Consider the following 14,472-nt stretch of genomic DNA (forward strand, 5'->3'; position numbering starts at 1 on the left):
AATTGTGATTCTATATCACCGTCTATTTCATTTTTATGGTCTGTTTAAGGTTTTTAACGTACATAAATACATCGATTAAATTACTGTGTTTAGAGAAATGTTAAGACATTGCATGAACAGGCCTTTTTATGCTGCTATAAGATTAGATTGATGGAGGAGGAGTTGTAGAAACTGAGATTTCTCTGTTTGTATCTCTATGTATGCAGTTTCTCTCCCTGAGCTCCAAGGCTCCACCTCCAGAGCTGCTGTTGGATCCAGGATCTCCTCCCCAGGAATGTCAACGGAACCAGGAAGGGTCCCTTGACACTTCTGTCCTACTCTATACTCTCATATTTTCCCTTCTTCTATCACCCCTCACTTCGCTCCATTCCTCCGTTTAGTTCTGCTCGAGGTTTCTTCCTTCTACATGGAAGTTTTTCTTCGCCACCGTCACACTGTTATTTACTCATTGCTGGCATCTTTTATCCGTGTAAGGTGTCTTGAGATAACTTAGTTATGATATGACACGTTACATAAAATTGAATTGAATTTTGGTTTGAATTGCAAAATGCTGTGGGCTCATGTACTAAGAATTGTGTGGATTTCCTCTGAAATCCTGGTGTACATTTGCTCAAAAATATTCACATATTTTATTTTATTTTATTTTATTGAGTATTGTTTAGATTGTTTAAGCGCTTTGTGACCTTGGTCTGGAAAAGTGCTCTATAAATACTAATTACTTACTTCTTGTTACTTAAATGTCCAAACATTACAGTGATTGTGATAAAATCACACATCCTTTGTTGTAAATATCGCATTCATAAAGGTTTTTTCAACAATTTATTTCAATGTCCTGTAAATCATTTCAGAATCAGAATCAAGAACTGCATAGCGTGCTTGTTGTATTGTATCTGACCTTATAGTTTTTTTCAAAATGACCTTTTCAGAAGCAGATTCAAAAATGAATACATAAAAATGATTTTGGACAACTGTACTTTGACGGGAAGAACACGTTCTGATCCTCCACTAAATAAAATAAAAAAGTTTTTTCTTAATCAAATATATTATAATGCTTATTTTGTAAAAACAGAAAAAGAAAATAGCACACACACACACACACACACACACACACACATCTTAATTTTGGTGTAAAATGCAAAACTCCTTTTTACTTAAATGTCCATATATGAGCGCTTTTGTGACCTGATACATAATTTGTAGAGAAAATGGGATTCTAGGAGTTATTCAATAATGCAATTGAATGTAAATTATTTAAGATCACGACAACATAGCTTGTAAAAGTATTTATATTTACTTGTAGAGAATATTGTATTGACCCTTCCCGCTTTCTGAAGCTGATTCTTCAAAAACAAATGCATGTTTGAACAACTCTAGACTATCATGAACAATGGGTTGGTTGCTACTTTACTTTACTGAACACTCAAAATAAATCTTTGAACATTTCTGCCTCATGGAAATTCAATTGTCTACAAATTTAACTTTGGACTGAAGAAAAACATTTTTTCTCAAGTGTAGAATGGTTTTACTTTCTAGACCTCCAACAATGGTTAAGAAAACCTTCCTTCCTAAGAGTAGGAGACCAAGTTGAATTCTCCTCCTTCTGCTATGATGACTGTATAAAATAACCCTCACGTGCCTCCAGACCTATGCAGGTGAAATATATGCCACTCACTGACCCATGCGACCCACTGCTCGTACGGACATAAATCAACAAGACTTGAATCAATGTTCAATTTCCCATCGGCCAAAGCGCTATGGCACAACACGATCAATTCAACCCAAGGGATTCATTCTTCCAATTACCAAGCCTTGTTCTGCTGGAGCTGAAAGAATAAACCCTGGTCTACCGCCACTGAATTTAAACCAGCACGTTAAGCAGGAGGGTGGCGGATCCAAGGAAGGGCTCTTGTCATCAGCTGACCACATAACCTGCCATGAATTTAACATGTAGTTAGTTACTCTAGGCCTCAGGAACGACGACCCGGAGAGGAACCAGGACTTTTAATAGCCGCGGGCGACAAATCATGGTTAAATGGATTGATTCATTGAGCTGGAAACATGCGTCCACGAGTGTCCGGCTACACAGTATGGACACTGGAATTAAGCAGATGGAAGCTCTGCACTGACGGAAGTGTTAAACCTATTAGAGCCACATGCGGAGCTAATGTCCGGTTCCATGAAGCCGGAGTTGGGTTTCAATTTAATTACAGATTCACACAGGCTGGTCATGTGATCGAGCCGGATTCTTCAAGAGGCGGCAGCATGTGGAATTCTCATGTTTATTTATACTCACAATCATTTGGTTTATAATGATTAGTATTATAATTACAAACCAAAAGCTAAAGGAATCCAAACAATCCAAATAAATCCAATATAATATCAATATTTATTTGTTTAATATCATGTTGTTTTATTTTGTTTTTTTTGTGAAATACAAAGGATATGTTTATTTCAATCAAATAGTTTAGTCTTATTTGTTGTTTCGTTTTAAGTAGATTATTAATTTTTGTTAACTTTGAGGAATATTGGAATATTCAATGACATTGTATAGTTACCCTTGTATCATGATGATTACTATATCTTAAGGGTATTTACTATTACATACTCTATACATATATATACACATACACACATACTGTATAATTTAAACACCCACAGCAATAGAAGCAACTATGGCTCACGTTCACTGGTGGCTGCTGTCAAAACTCTGTGTCGGCTAAAAATATTCAGTAGTCAGCAGTATCTGCAGCCCCGCATAGCAGCAAATAAATAAATAAAGTCACACTTCCCTGGTTATATTTGTGCAGCAGCTCATGAATAGGTGTAAATGTGAAGCATCCATCAATATGAGAAGAATCTGTTGAGGATACAGATTACAACTTAAAGAAAAAAAAAACCTGATTATTAAAATAATCAAATTAAAACGTGCTAATTGAAGACATATATTGCGTTAAAAAGCTTTTAAAATATTTAGTTAAACTACAATGTAATTATAGTAAAATAGTCCTACTACACGAATTGTTCATGATTAAACCAACAATTACATCCAATATTTTTTCAAAGTCAACATATTGTATATTATTGCAGTAATGCAATCATTTTCTACCAAATATATTTATTTAAACATCCTTCTGCTCATGAACTGTTTTAACAACAGCATTGAATCCTATTTGTACGGCCGTTGTCTCTGCTTATAATCATTGCAAATAGAAGCAAGACTGCCTAAATATCTTTAAAAACACAACATTTTATTCACAAAAATATGAAGATCATGATTAAGCAGCTCAATAGATGTTCCTCAGTTTATCACCATAGACTCATAATCACAAAACCAACATGTCTGCAGGTGGAGGCTTCAGGGGAATTTGGCCCAAAGTGAACCGAGGACCTTTAAATTGACTTAGTTCATCATCAGTTAGTTCACTCCCGGGGGTAAACAAGCTCCCTTCGGACCCCGTCCCCGACCCCGACCCCGACCCTGATACCGCAGGTGCCGTAGCTGCCCCAAACCCGGAGGCTGGCTGTCCAAATAAACTACCGCCTGCTGCTGGAGCTTTGGACTCAAACCCGCTCCCGAATCCTCCAGTCGTGGCAGCCGTGGAGGAGAAACTAAAACCAGCGGCAGATCCAAAACCTGACGGTGGCACTGCTGCTGATGGTGGCACTGCTGCTGATGGTGGCACTGCTGGATTGCTGTTGGCAAAAGAGAAGCTAGAGGCCGAAGGAGCTCCGGCCGACGGCTGACCAAAACCAGTGGTGCTCAGCTGTGATGAATTCGGAACTGTGCTGCCGAACCCAGAAGACGACCCTGGTGCTGAAGACCCAAATCCAGCTGACGTAGGTGCAAAGCTGAAGCTACTGGAACCTCCAAATCCAGTTGGAGCAGGAATATCTAGAAAGAGGTTACATGTGGAGTAAATAAAAATGTACATTTTCCCATAAATAAAAAGCAACTCAAATCTACAACAAATCAACGTTATTACAGTAAATAACATCACAATAAGAACAAATGGAAGGAAATCTTCACAACCATCGAGACTCAAACTAGAAACGAACAAACCTTTGTTTCCAAAACCAGATGTAAATCCAGTTGTTGAGCCAAAGCCAGTGGAAGATACTGCTGGAACTGGCTTGTTCAACTCTTCAACCTTAAAATACAAACAAGTCAGTCGCTAAATAATTCGAAGTACTTTTCAGACAGACTCACCAATGATGTACGTGTAGATGAACTCATTCGTTTCAGTTCTTCCACTCTGATTCTCCATTGATTGACCAGCTGATTGATCCCATTGATCTGAAATGACACCAACAGATGGTTTAAAATGTGATTTCTTTTGTTAACTAAAAATTTTAGAATCGCTGATCAATCTGCTGTAACAGAGGAAGAAGAGATGAGGCGTACGTAGCCCTGTAGATCTCCTGATGCTCTGTTGGAGTAATACTCCAGACGAAGCTCCTCTGGGGACAAGTCGCTGAATCCTGCAGAAACAAAAGGTCACCGTTTTCTCTCAATTCGTGTTTCACTGCAATGATGGTGGATACAAACCTGAAATGGAAACCTTTAGGTTGGAGTAGCAGGAAAATACCCACTGGCCGGAACTCATCCAGATGTCCATGTCACTCTGTATCACCTCTCTACATCAACAGATGCTCAACACAATGAATGACATTTATTTTAACACACTGAGACAAAAGTTGCATTTGATAGCTTAAAATAGTTGAAAATATTTTATATATATATATATTTTTTAATTACATTTGGAATAGGAGATCACTATGGTTGTAAAAAGTAACCAAAAAAGGTATCTTTTTTGTTTATTTAACTTCAAATGAGGGTGACTGAGACATCGAAGTAAGTGGGGTCTCTTTTTTAAATCCTTCGTTTTAGCCGTTATTAAGGTACAGTGGTTTGGTATAATGCGTCTGCGTCTATTTTTATAGGAATCAGAGTCTTAATAACAACAGATTTTTATTATTATAATTTTATACACACGTGTTTGTAAAAAAGATGGTGATGATGACACGACAAATAAAAAGTTGATAAATAAATAAAGTTTTTTTTTTTAATTAATTGAACAGAACTTTAAAATAAAGAATAATAATAGTAATAAAAACAATGTGCTTTTTAGCTGAAAAATGTAAGATGAACTAATAGGTTACTGCTTCTGTGGTGGGGAGTTTAGAAATGTTACTACAAATATTGTATTTTTTCCAGCCTAAAAAATATCAAAGAATACAGACTTGATATTACTGAGGGAAAAGTTTAAAACAACTAACATTACAATCCATCTCAAATTTTCAAATCAAAGTCAATATTAAAAAACATATATGATCAGAGTGCCAATAAAATGTTGTAAACAGGCAAGAACTGGATGGCCATAGTTGAGTTGAAGAAATAATACAAAGGTTTTTTTTAACATTTTCCATGTTATTATATCTAAAGATAAAATTGTCTTTTTTGCAGCTGCGTTTTACCATTTGCTCAATAAACCTATTGACATGACTACATCCATTTAACATCCTTTAACACTTACAGGTCCTTTTTTTCTTCTTCGTCTCCACCTCTTCCTCCTCTGTTGTTGCCACTTTGGTTTGAAAGTGCTGAAAACCTGTTCTGTCCAGAGAAGCTAAAATTGTTGACATCATCTCGTCGCCCTCCTCCTCCTCCTCCTCCACTCCAGTCATTTTGAGAGGAGAATAAAGACGGCTGGATATATGCTTGTTTTTGTTGATTTGGATTTGTCCAGACTCTATTACCGAACCCTGAAAGAAACATGAAGTCAGAATATTTGATATATCCAACTCGAAATTATATACAGTATACATATATGCATTTTCTATGTTGTTAATGTTGTGATATAGTGATTTGTTTCTGTATAAAAAGTAAGAAACAACCCGCAAATATTTGAAATGACACTAAGCAGCCACATAAACGGTTTAAGGGCAACCTTAAAAGTAGCAAACATAAATCAACTGTATTGAAAACTTATTGTAAAGTTGACGCACCTCCGCCTCCTCCTCTGGACTGCTGCGGAGCATAGGAGCGATTTCCTCCTCCACCTCCTCCTCCTCCTCCTCCTCCTCTTTCATGACCATCCCTCGGATGTTCATTCCAACATTTATCCCCGTAACGACACCGGCCTTGAATAAAAAAGTTGCAGACCGGCATTTTCTTACCAATGTGTTTATGCGACCAGCGATGTATCCCGCCTGCTATGTGTCGCGGGTAATCTACGTCACAACGGAAGAACAAGATGACATCATAATCTCAGAAAAAAAAAGCAAAACGGCTACATAAACGTTTAATTAGTTGTTTCCCCATAAAGGTAAAAAACAAAACCGTTTTTTTTTTTTAAACCAAGCTGTTTAAATAATATTTCAAATGTTAAGTTGTCTTCTTTGCTTGACGTATTTCGAATCTTTCGAACAACATGACACAATGCTGCCCCAAGAGTTCCGGAGGTGAACTGGTCAATTAACGATTCAGGAATCCTTGAATTGTGTTCCGACTATTACCTCAACAACTTCGGGTTTAACGTGATCTTATATTTAAGAAACAATTCAATGTTAACTGTTTTCATTCATAGCAAAAATATATATTGACCAACCAAATGATAATATAAGAAGTTTTTATTTAAAAAAGGGAAAATAAGTCATGTGCAAAAGTGTATGTTAGACATGCCATTTGTAGAACGCACAAAGCACAGGTACACAACATATACATTTATATATATATATTCAATATAAAAATGCATTTAATGCATATAAATATGCATTTTTATATTCAATAGCAGCTTATTTAGATCCACGTTTTATACATTAAATAGACAAACTACAGGTGCACCTTATATAAGATTACTACAAATAAGTGTACAGTGGTTTGGTATAATGTGTCTGCATCTATTTTTATAGGAATCAGAGTCTTAATAACAACCGATTTTTTATTATTATAATTTTATTATAATTTTATACACACGTGTTTGTTAAAAAAGATGGTGATGATGACACGACAAATAAAAAGTTGATAAATAGATAAAGAATATGTTTTTAAATTAATTGAACAGAACTTTAAGATGAACTAATAGGTTACTGCTTCTGTGGTGGGGAGTTTTTTCCAATCTAAAAATATCAAAGAATACAGACTTGATATTACTGTGGGAAAAGTTTAAAACAACTAACATTACAATCCATCTCAAATAAATAATGCAGATAAATATGCATTTTTATATTCAATAGCAGCTTATTTAGATCCACGTTTTATACATTAAATAAACAAACTACAGGCGCACCTAATATAAGATTACTACAAATAAGTATAGCAAGGTAAACAAATACGGACATTTAATATTTAGCTATTCTCTGTGTAATGAAGACAATCCATGGAGTGTAAAGCGCAGCACCAACAGCTCCACACCACATCTACTCCCTCCATCCACCCGCACACTGTCAGCATCCTTCCTTAGCTTCAGGTTGGCAGAGGCGAAGAGTTTTTCTGCCGCCTGGAAAGACTGGATCCCTTGCAGCAGAGGCGGGAGGTTCGAGAGGGGCGAACACTTGTTTCTTTCTTTGAACGAGCAAACCTGAAACAGATGCAGGAACAAGGAAAAAAATATAAGAACTTTTTCAGAAATCGAGAATTTATTATTAAATTAATTCCTTTATTCCATTTAGTGTTACTTAGACAGTAAAGCAATGGAAGTCAACTAACCATTACATCACAGGCGTCTAGGAACTCTGGCTCACTCTCACTCAGGAGGCAGAGAGTTTCAACAGGCAGCTCTGAAACAACAACAACAGAGGTGAACAAGAGTTTTTTTTTTTTTTAAACTGTCTCATCTTACCTTCCATCGCGCTGACCACTAACAGAGCTGTCTTCAGGAGAGCATTAGTCTGATGTGACTGACCTACAGGCTCCAACTTAACACCTAAATGCTCCAATATCCTGAGCAGCAAGTGCTTTTGACTCTCCCGGAGCTCCTCCTGCTGGTCAACATCAAGTGTTGCACCCAGCAAAATGTCTTCAAGCTGCGAAAATATAATAGTTGTTTTTTTTAAAAACACAAAGGAATCAAACACATTTAAACATACTCACCAAGCTCTGCAGACAAGAGAGGACCTCTAGCTCTCTCATAGTCTGAAGAAGATCCTGGAACAAAGATTGGCGAGTCGGTTGAGGAAGCTTTGCTAGAGAAGAGAACTCGTCATCCCGCCAGCCTAAAAATCACAACATTTAGAATTATTAGAAAAAAGAAAAATGTATTCTCTTAAGAAAAGATTTTGACAAATGGAGTTTGGCAAAACCAGACAACTGAATTTCCAAAATGGCTGCAATCCCAGGAATGACTTCAAGATCATGGTTCAGTAACAGACAGATGACATCACAAATATTAGTCTTAATCTTATAACCTCAAAAAAGAAATTCAACTGTTGTCAACGCTGTAAGTAAAAAAACATGACTGGAACTAGTGAGAACTTGATACTTGAAATAAAACAGATGTAATGGAAGAAACTGTCCAAAGATAGAGAATCTTTACAAGCAAGAGACAATGTAACAACTTGTTGTGGAACAAGAAGCTAGGGAAAGTGAGTTTGCTTTGAACACTCAACAGCCTCTTATTAAGACTACATTAACAAAAACCCTGCCAAAACCAATCTTGTGATAATCTGCAAACAAACCATTAACAGTCGCACCTTCGGAGATGTCGTGAGAACTTCCATCCACAGAAGTGAAGGAATGTTGGAAAAGATCGGGCTCCGTCGAGTCAGACTCGAAACCACCATCCTGTTGGAGACAGACCTCTGCAGAAGAGCCCACACATCATTTTAGTGTGACAGAATGACATCAGAGTTACACTTCAATTGTGATTACAAAAGTTAAAAAGCAATTAAAGAGTGCATGTCTCCACCCAGGACTTAGTTTCACAAACTCAGCAAACATAGCAATCAAGAACTAAGTCCACGATTAACTTTTTGTTTTGGATCAGAGTAAGAAGAAGTTTCTTGATGGGGATTAAAACCTTTATCACCTGTGAGGACCTGATGGGGCTATGGCTAAGTTATCTTACCATTATTTCTGAGTGGATAAATACTACACATAATTCCCCCAAAATATGGAATGAACAGAGACTAACCTGCGGAAGATGACAGTTATGTGTATCTAATTGTTTTGAATTTCTGCTTCTTTTTAATTATGGATTAAAGTTTTCCATTTTTTGCTATTTATGAAAAAATGTAGCTAGTAGCAGTACATGCTAGAAGTAAAAACATGTGTAAATCCAACCTGAATCCAAATGGAACTTTAGAAAACTGCAGAAATATAATCATCTTTTTCTTGTGTAACTATCAACATTTCCTGAAAATGTACTTTTAAATAAATTGAATTTGGCAAACAGGCAGATAAACACTATCAAAAGCATAAGACGGGAAACATCTGAGTAAGGCTACTTTCACTAGTACACATTGAGGAGTGAATATTTACACATAGCTAGTGTGATACATGTGTAATAGTGTAACGACGGTACTCACGGCAGTGACCATCGTTTTTAATCTTCAGCTCCAGAATGCTGTATGCGATGACTGTGCGGGTGGGGATCTCCAGAGAAAGATCACTGTCCCACTCCAGTTTGCCGCTTTGCTCGACACACATCTGGAATGATTGTGTTTATTTTAAAACATTCATTGTGTACATCAAAAATAGATTTTTTCCCTTTTATGTCCATTCAAACCCAGGGTCAACTATGAGGGTGAATACAGTATTAATCTTTGTTATTAAAATTACTTCTGTACATGACATTATAGATAAAATCACTCAAACCCTTGCAGGAACCAAGGTCTCAAGTTTACCACCCCCATAACACATAATAGACTTTAAATTTAAACTGAATGTTATACTTGCTATCTTAGCTTGTAAATGACTATGCTAGCCACTGTCATTCTGAGGTGAATTTAAAGATATGGAACTTGATTACAAATTTAAAGGCAGTAAGTCCCTAATCATGACGATGTTTTGAAAATATTACTGTATTATCCTGAAATCTTAGCAAATGAGAGGTTACAAGAGCGGAGTCCATTATGATTTAATAATGGTTTCACTCCTCCTCCAGCCAGTTGTAATCATGCCCCGCTTTGTTTAAACAATGAGTCCCTTGGAGGTGCAGACTTCTTGGATTGATAATGCATGGTGATAAACCTTAATGCTTGACCAATCACAGCAGAGTGGGTGTGGTTATGGTAAACAAGATTTCATCTCCAGAAAAATGAATTGTTTTCAGTGGGCGGGGCTTAAGTACATATTCTAATGTAAATATTTCAATTAAAAGAGAGTTTTGCACAAACAGACACATACTGATGAGTACAACAGATTATCAATTTGAGAGAAAAATCAACACATTAGTTTCCCTTTAATAAGATATAACTAGTAAGTAAGTATTTTTTCAGTTAATAACTCTCTTAAAATGACTTACCCCTATGCTTAAAGACATTTTGTGCTTAAAAGTCCGTATTGTTACACGGATTGACCATTGTGGGATTCTCAAAAGATTTAGAGTGAGCAGGTAAAAAACACAAAAAAAGCTGTAAATAAGTCTTGAATATTATTAATGAGGTGTTAAGGTGAAGGTGTGTCATGAGTTTTTTGAGTAAGAAAAGTACACACTTATTTACAACATACAATGACGATTACCACTGCGACTGTCATGAGAAGGTCATATATTAACATTTTATTTGTCATCTCCTGCACACATACTCACCTTGGCAGAGCTCCCCAGTTGTGCAAACAGTCCCAGTATTGCCTTTAAACTGAGCTCATTCCTCTTATTTTGTACGACAGAGCTGTTTTCGGTGGTGACGATCGTCTCTTTGACCACGGCCAGAACCACCTTCGACTTCTCCATCTGCTTCACCAGCTCATGGTTCATGTCCACCAGCCTGCTACCGACAAAGTAACATGTTGAATGAATTCCAAGAGAAATTTTAAATTTTTGCAAATTTGAATCAATAAAAATGGTAGTCGACCTCTCATTGGTATAATCTAGCAGCTTCTGTATTTTCAGTTCCTCTTTCCTCAGCTGACCGAACCTGGACTGGAGTTTTGACGTGCCCTCTAATGTAACAGCAGCGCGGCCCACTTCAGGGAAACTAGTTTCAAGTTTCCCAGAACGATCTCCTCCATATGTCCCGCTGTACTTGACGAATTCTCCCCCAGACTCTATCTCTGCATGTGAGAGCGTCATATATGGATTATTTGATCATTTCACATGTTTCATGAAGGTTACAAGAGCAACTAGAGCGATTTTTGTAAATGTTCCGCCATGAATATGCAATATCAATGCAGCAAGACGTGTGTGTCAAGTTTGAACCAAGGGCCACATAAAGCCCAATTCCTGCATTTATACAGTTATTACGAGGTTGGGCAAAAACTAAATAAAGTTGATGATTTAAAATATTTGCAGCTTATAATTCCCCTTTGCATTATTTTCTGATTTTCTTTTCAGCTTGATTTTTTTTTTTTCAACAATAAAATTCTTTTTTTTTTTGCTCAACTTTGAAAATATCTTTCTTCTTGTATCTTAAACAAAAAGCAACATGTCATAATTTTTCTAAAGATGTTTTTTTAAACAGAAATTCATGTCATTTAACTAGTTTGTGAGTAAAACAGGTTTTATTCAACTCCACTACAGTAGATTGTATTGTAGTTGTTTTCAGTTAAATCGTGTTTTGTCTTTACAATTTTCAAGTATTACAGTTTGTGTACAGTTTTTTCTTAAGCGTTAATAACATTCACACTTATCACAATATGTTAAAATATTGTATTCTGGGGTTCTAGCCAAGATCTCTCTTTAAAAATGTTCTTTAAATTAAATCACATTTTTAGCTTTTATTACTTATTAATTATTGCCTTTGGTTTTACCATCATGACAAAGCCTCCATTTCTATGTAATTTAAAGAACTTTTTTCGAAGATTTATTGGATGTATTTATTTTCTATATTGTTAAATGTTTATATAGCTGGACAAATAATATTCAATCTACTTCTCTAACGGGAAGCAAAGCAGCAGCACTTCTCTAAAAGTTTAGAAAAGTAGAGTCAATACAGGGATAATAATACAGGAGCTTAATCAGCAGTTAAATAAACAAGTCATAAGGTGGCAACAAACTTTCACTTTCTTGATAACATAGTTTGAATAAAACATACCAAAAGTCAACCCATCACAACCCAAAAGCAAGTCCTTGAGGCTAAAATCTGTGGCATGGTATTTGGGCTTTTTCCAGAACCAGATTGGTTTTCTTTTGACAACCAGAGCCCACGGAGCCAGTTTCCGTGAGTCATTAATCCGGCACACATGGATGAGGCTCCCTTCAGGGTCGATCTCTTGCACAAAGTTGGCAGTCGCTCTGGAGAACATGGCCCTGTGAAGAAAATGTGTTGTAAGGACCTGGACCAAAGTCTTTCATGTTTTGTTTTTTGCATACAGACAAGTCGACATGCAAAAGTATCATAAACAAATGAGACTAAAGCAGAAACGGAGTCTCCTCAGGACAGACTTCACATCAGACAGATCGTTCTGCTGCTCTTTACTGACCATGTGTCCAGACAATCTCTTTTTAAAACGAAACCATTGCGCAATATGCGTTCTATAGTGAACATTGAACCTCATTGCACTTGAAAGGCATCATAGGGTCAATAACTAAAAGTAAAATTGTTATTCGTTCTTAAATATGACTGAGTCTGTGTTTCTTAAAGACATATACATAGACTTAGTATTGTTTATTATAATTTCAGTTGCTTGTAAAATAATTGTGTTCAAGGGTAGAAACTTCACTCTTGTAAATATGGTAAATATGAGTCACAGGTGTGATGGTAATAATATATTAATAATAAGAATTGTCGCGTGTTTCTTTACAGCTCGTGGGATAAATAAAGGTGGAGCGTTCGCGTTCAAATTGCGCGTCACACTCATGGACGCGTGACTCGTATTAACTCACCAATAGACTGAAAACGGACAATATGAAAACAAAAATAAACGCTAACAAACTATATATATATATATATATATATATACAGGCGTAAAATTAAGGCGGTAAACATTTAAACGTGCTTTGTTGTCATTTGTAATCTGTTGTCAAAAGAGAAAGACTTTAAAAAAGTAAGAAACATTTTTTACCTACCTGAAAGAAGTGGAAATAAAGGCTCAGGCTTAGTGTTGTCTGTCCAGCTGCAGGTTTGAAGTATGAGAAAGTATAACTGGCTCCAGATTAAACCTTTCACTGAAGTTAAACTGAGGTGGGCGTAGTTATAACTCCTCCCCCTTGAGTTACCCTTCTTACCCACGACATGTTGAGTTCTTGTATGTGCGTGAATATACAATCTGATGTTGAGATTTACACTTAGAAGTTTAAATGTGACAGTATTACCTTTAGTTTGCACATTTGCGATCTTTATTTCCTTTACAGAGGATGTTTTAACAAGTCTGTAGTTTCTGGCTCCCCCTATTGTTAGGACATTGTAACTGCAGAAGCTCTGTAAAGCACGTGGTGGTGTCTCCGGGAGCGTCATCCCGTCAAACTTGAGAAGAACATTTTTAACTTCGAGATTTCTATTACATGAGACATGACTGTTGAAAACTATGACAGAAACTGCGAAAAAAAAATTGTTACCGTGTCTCAAATGACCAATAATGTCATAGTTTTGGGATGCATTGGAGTGTTTACATGTGGATCCCTACATTGACGTTGTGCAACTTTGGAAGTTTGAACAAAAGGAAGTTATAAGATGCAGAGATCTACCAGGATCATGAACTCAAGTGATTTCTCAATGTGGGCAGTTTGGGTGAATTCTACTGTCTATTACTCAAACAAGTGTATATGTAGAGAAATGAAATTGAAAATTTACTGGTAAATATCAATCAAATTCATTTTTATCTTCCTGGAAAAGGGCAAAGTTTGTCACTTTTGAGTTTGAGTTTCCTCGAACTTCCTTTTTTCACTTCCCCTTTTTATTGCTGAATCCCTTTTCACTCATTTTTTTTTCTTTTTTTTTGTCCCTCAGTTTTCTCATATTGTTTTTTTTATGAATTGTGCGTCACAAGAAATTAGTCAGGGAAGTCAAAGGCATTATTGTAAGAAGGAACTTTAGAAGTCTTGTGAAAATAAAAGTATAAAAATGAAGTTAAAAAAGTAATATAAGTTTGTTTAGACATTTGCATTGGTGTTAAATAAAAACAGAGCTTTATTGCTTGTATTTCTTTTTTATTAAAATCAATAACACATTCGAACCAAATCAGCAAAAAGACATGATATTTTAATAAAATAAAAAAGTAAATAAATGCTATCGAACATATTATGGAAGTTGAGAGCATATGACAGGAGTAGAAAAAAGAAAAATTATAAGTGGAGTTTAAGAATTATATTTAAATGATTGTATGACTGTTACAAAGCAAATAATGCTATTTATTAGAGACACAAGCATTTAAAT

At 36.0% G+C, this 14,472-nt stretch overlaps 2 protein-coding genes across 4 annotated transcripts; both read right to left on the minus strand.

Moving 5' to 3' along the window:
- Window positions 1–3,227: 3,227 nt before the first annotated feature.
- Window positions 3,228–6,169, minus strand: nup42 (nucleoporin 42). The gene is made up of 7 exons (XM_087785946.1): window positions 6,007–6,169; window positions 5,535–5,763; window positions 4,547–4,635; window positions 4,403–4,479; window positions 4,208–4,294; window positions 4,061–4,148; window positions 3,228–3,892 (listed from the first exon to the last, which is right to left on the minus strand). Exons 1-7 carry the CDS (start codon window positions 6,167–6,169, stop codon window positions 3,324–3,326), a joined length of 1,302 nt encoding a protein of 433 aa, XP_087642072.1. The 3' UTR covers window positions 3,228–3,323.
- A 446-nt stretch (window positions 6,170–6,615) lies between these two features.
- LOC148084502 (gasdermin-E-like) lies at window positions 6,616–13,259 on the minus strand. 3 transcript variants are annotated; one of them, XM_087787579.1, is made up of 10 exons: window positions 13,167–13,259; window positions 12,193–12,407; window positions 11,014–11,212; window positions 10,749–10,926; window positions 9,526–9,646; window positions 8,692–8,799; window positions 8,093–8,214; window positions 7,842–8,025; window positions 7,709–7,779; window positions 6,616–7,580 (listed from the first exon to the last, which is right to left on the minus strand). In XM_087787579.1, exons 2-10 carry the CDS (start codon window positions 12,401–12,403, stop codon window positions 7,353–7,355), a joined length of 1,422 nt encoding a protein of 473 aa, XP_087643705.1. In that variant the 5' UTR covers window positions 12,404–12,407; window positions 13,167–13,259; the 3' UTR covers window positions 6,616–7,352. The 3 variants fall into 3 exon arrangements, with proteins under 3 accessions (XP_087643705.1, XP_087643703.1, XP_087643704.1); XM_087787577.1 differs by having other exon boundaries at window positions 10,749–10,929; XM_087787578.1 differs by having other exon boundaries at window positions 10,749–10,929; window positions 13,163–13,221.
- Window positions 13,260–14,472: the final 1,213 nt, after the last annotated feature.

This window comes from Callionymus lyra, chromosome 3 (assembly GCF_982586985.1).
Source record: "Callionymus lyra chromosome 3, fCalLyr1.hap1.1, whole genome shotgun sequence".
NCBI classification, from domain to species: Eukaryota; Metazoa; Chordata; class Actinopteri; order Syngnathiformes; family Callionymidae; genus Callionymus; species Callionymus lyra.

Bases quoted from the DNA above. Each gene is read 5' to 3' on its own strand.
- nup42 (XM_087785946.1), bottom strand. From the start codon at position 6,169: ATGCCGGTCTGCAACTTTTTTATTCAAGGCCGGTGTCGTTACGGGGAT. The intron at 4,636-5,534 runs GTAAGTGTTAAA...CTGTTGATGTAG, and splicing joins GAAGAAGAAAAAAAGGACCT to AGAGGTGATACAGAGTGACA. The intron at 4,149-4,207 runs GTGAGTCTGTCT...TTGTATTTTAAG, and splicing joins CATCTACACGTACATCATTG to GTTGAAGAGTTGAACAAGCC.
- LOC148084502 (XM_087787577.1), bottom strand. From the start codon at position 12,403: ATGTTCTCCAGAGCGACTGCCAACTTTGTGCAAGAGATCGACCCTGAA. The intron at 9,647-10,748 runs GTGAGTATGTGT...CAATCATTCCAG, and splicing joins AACTGGGGAGCTCTGCCAAG to ATGTGTGTCGAGCAAAGCGG. The intron at 7,780-7,841 runs GTAAGATGAGAC...TTGTTGTTTCAG, and splicing joins AGTGGTCAGCGCGATGGAAG to AGCTGCCTGTTGAAACTCTC.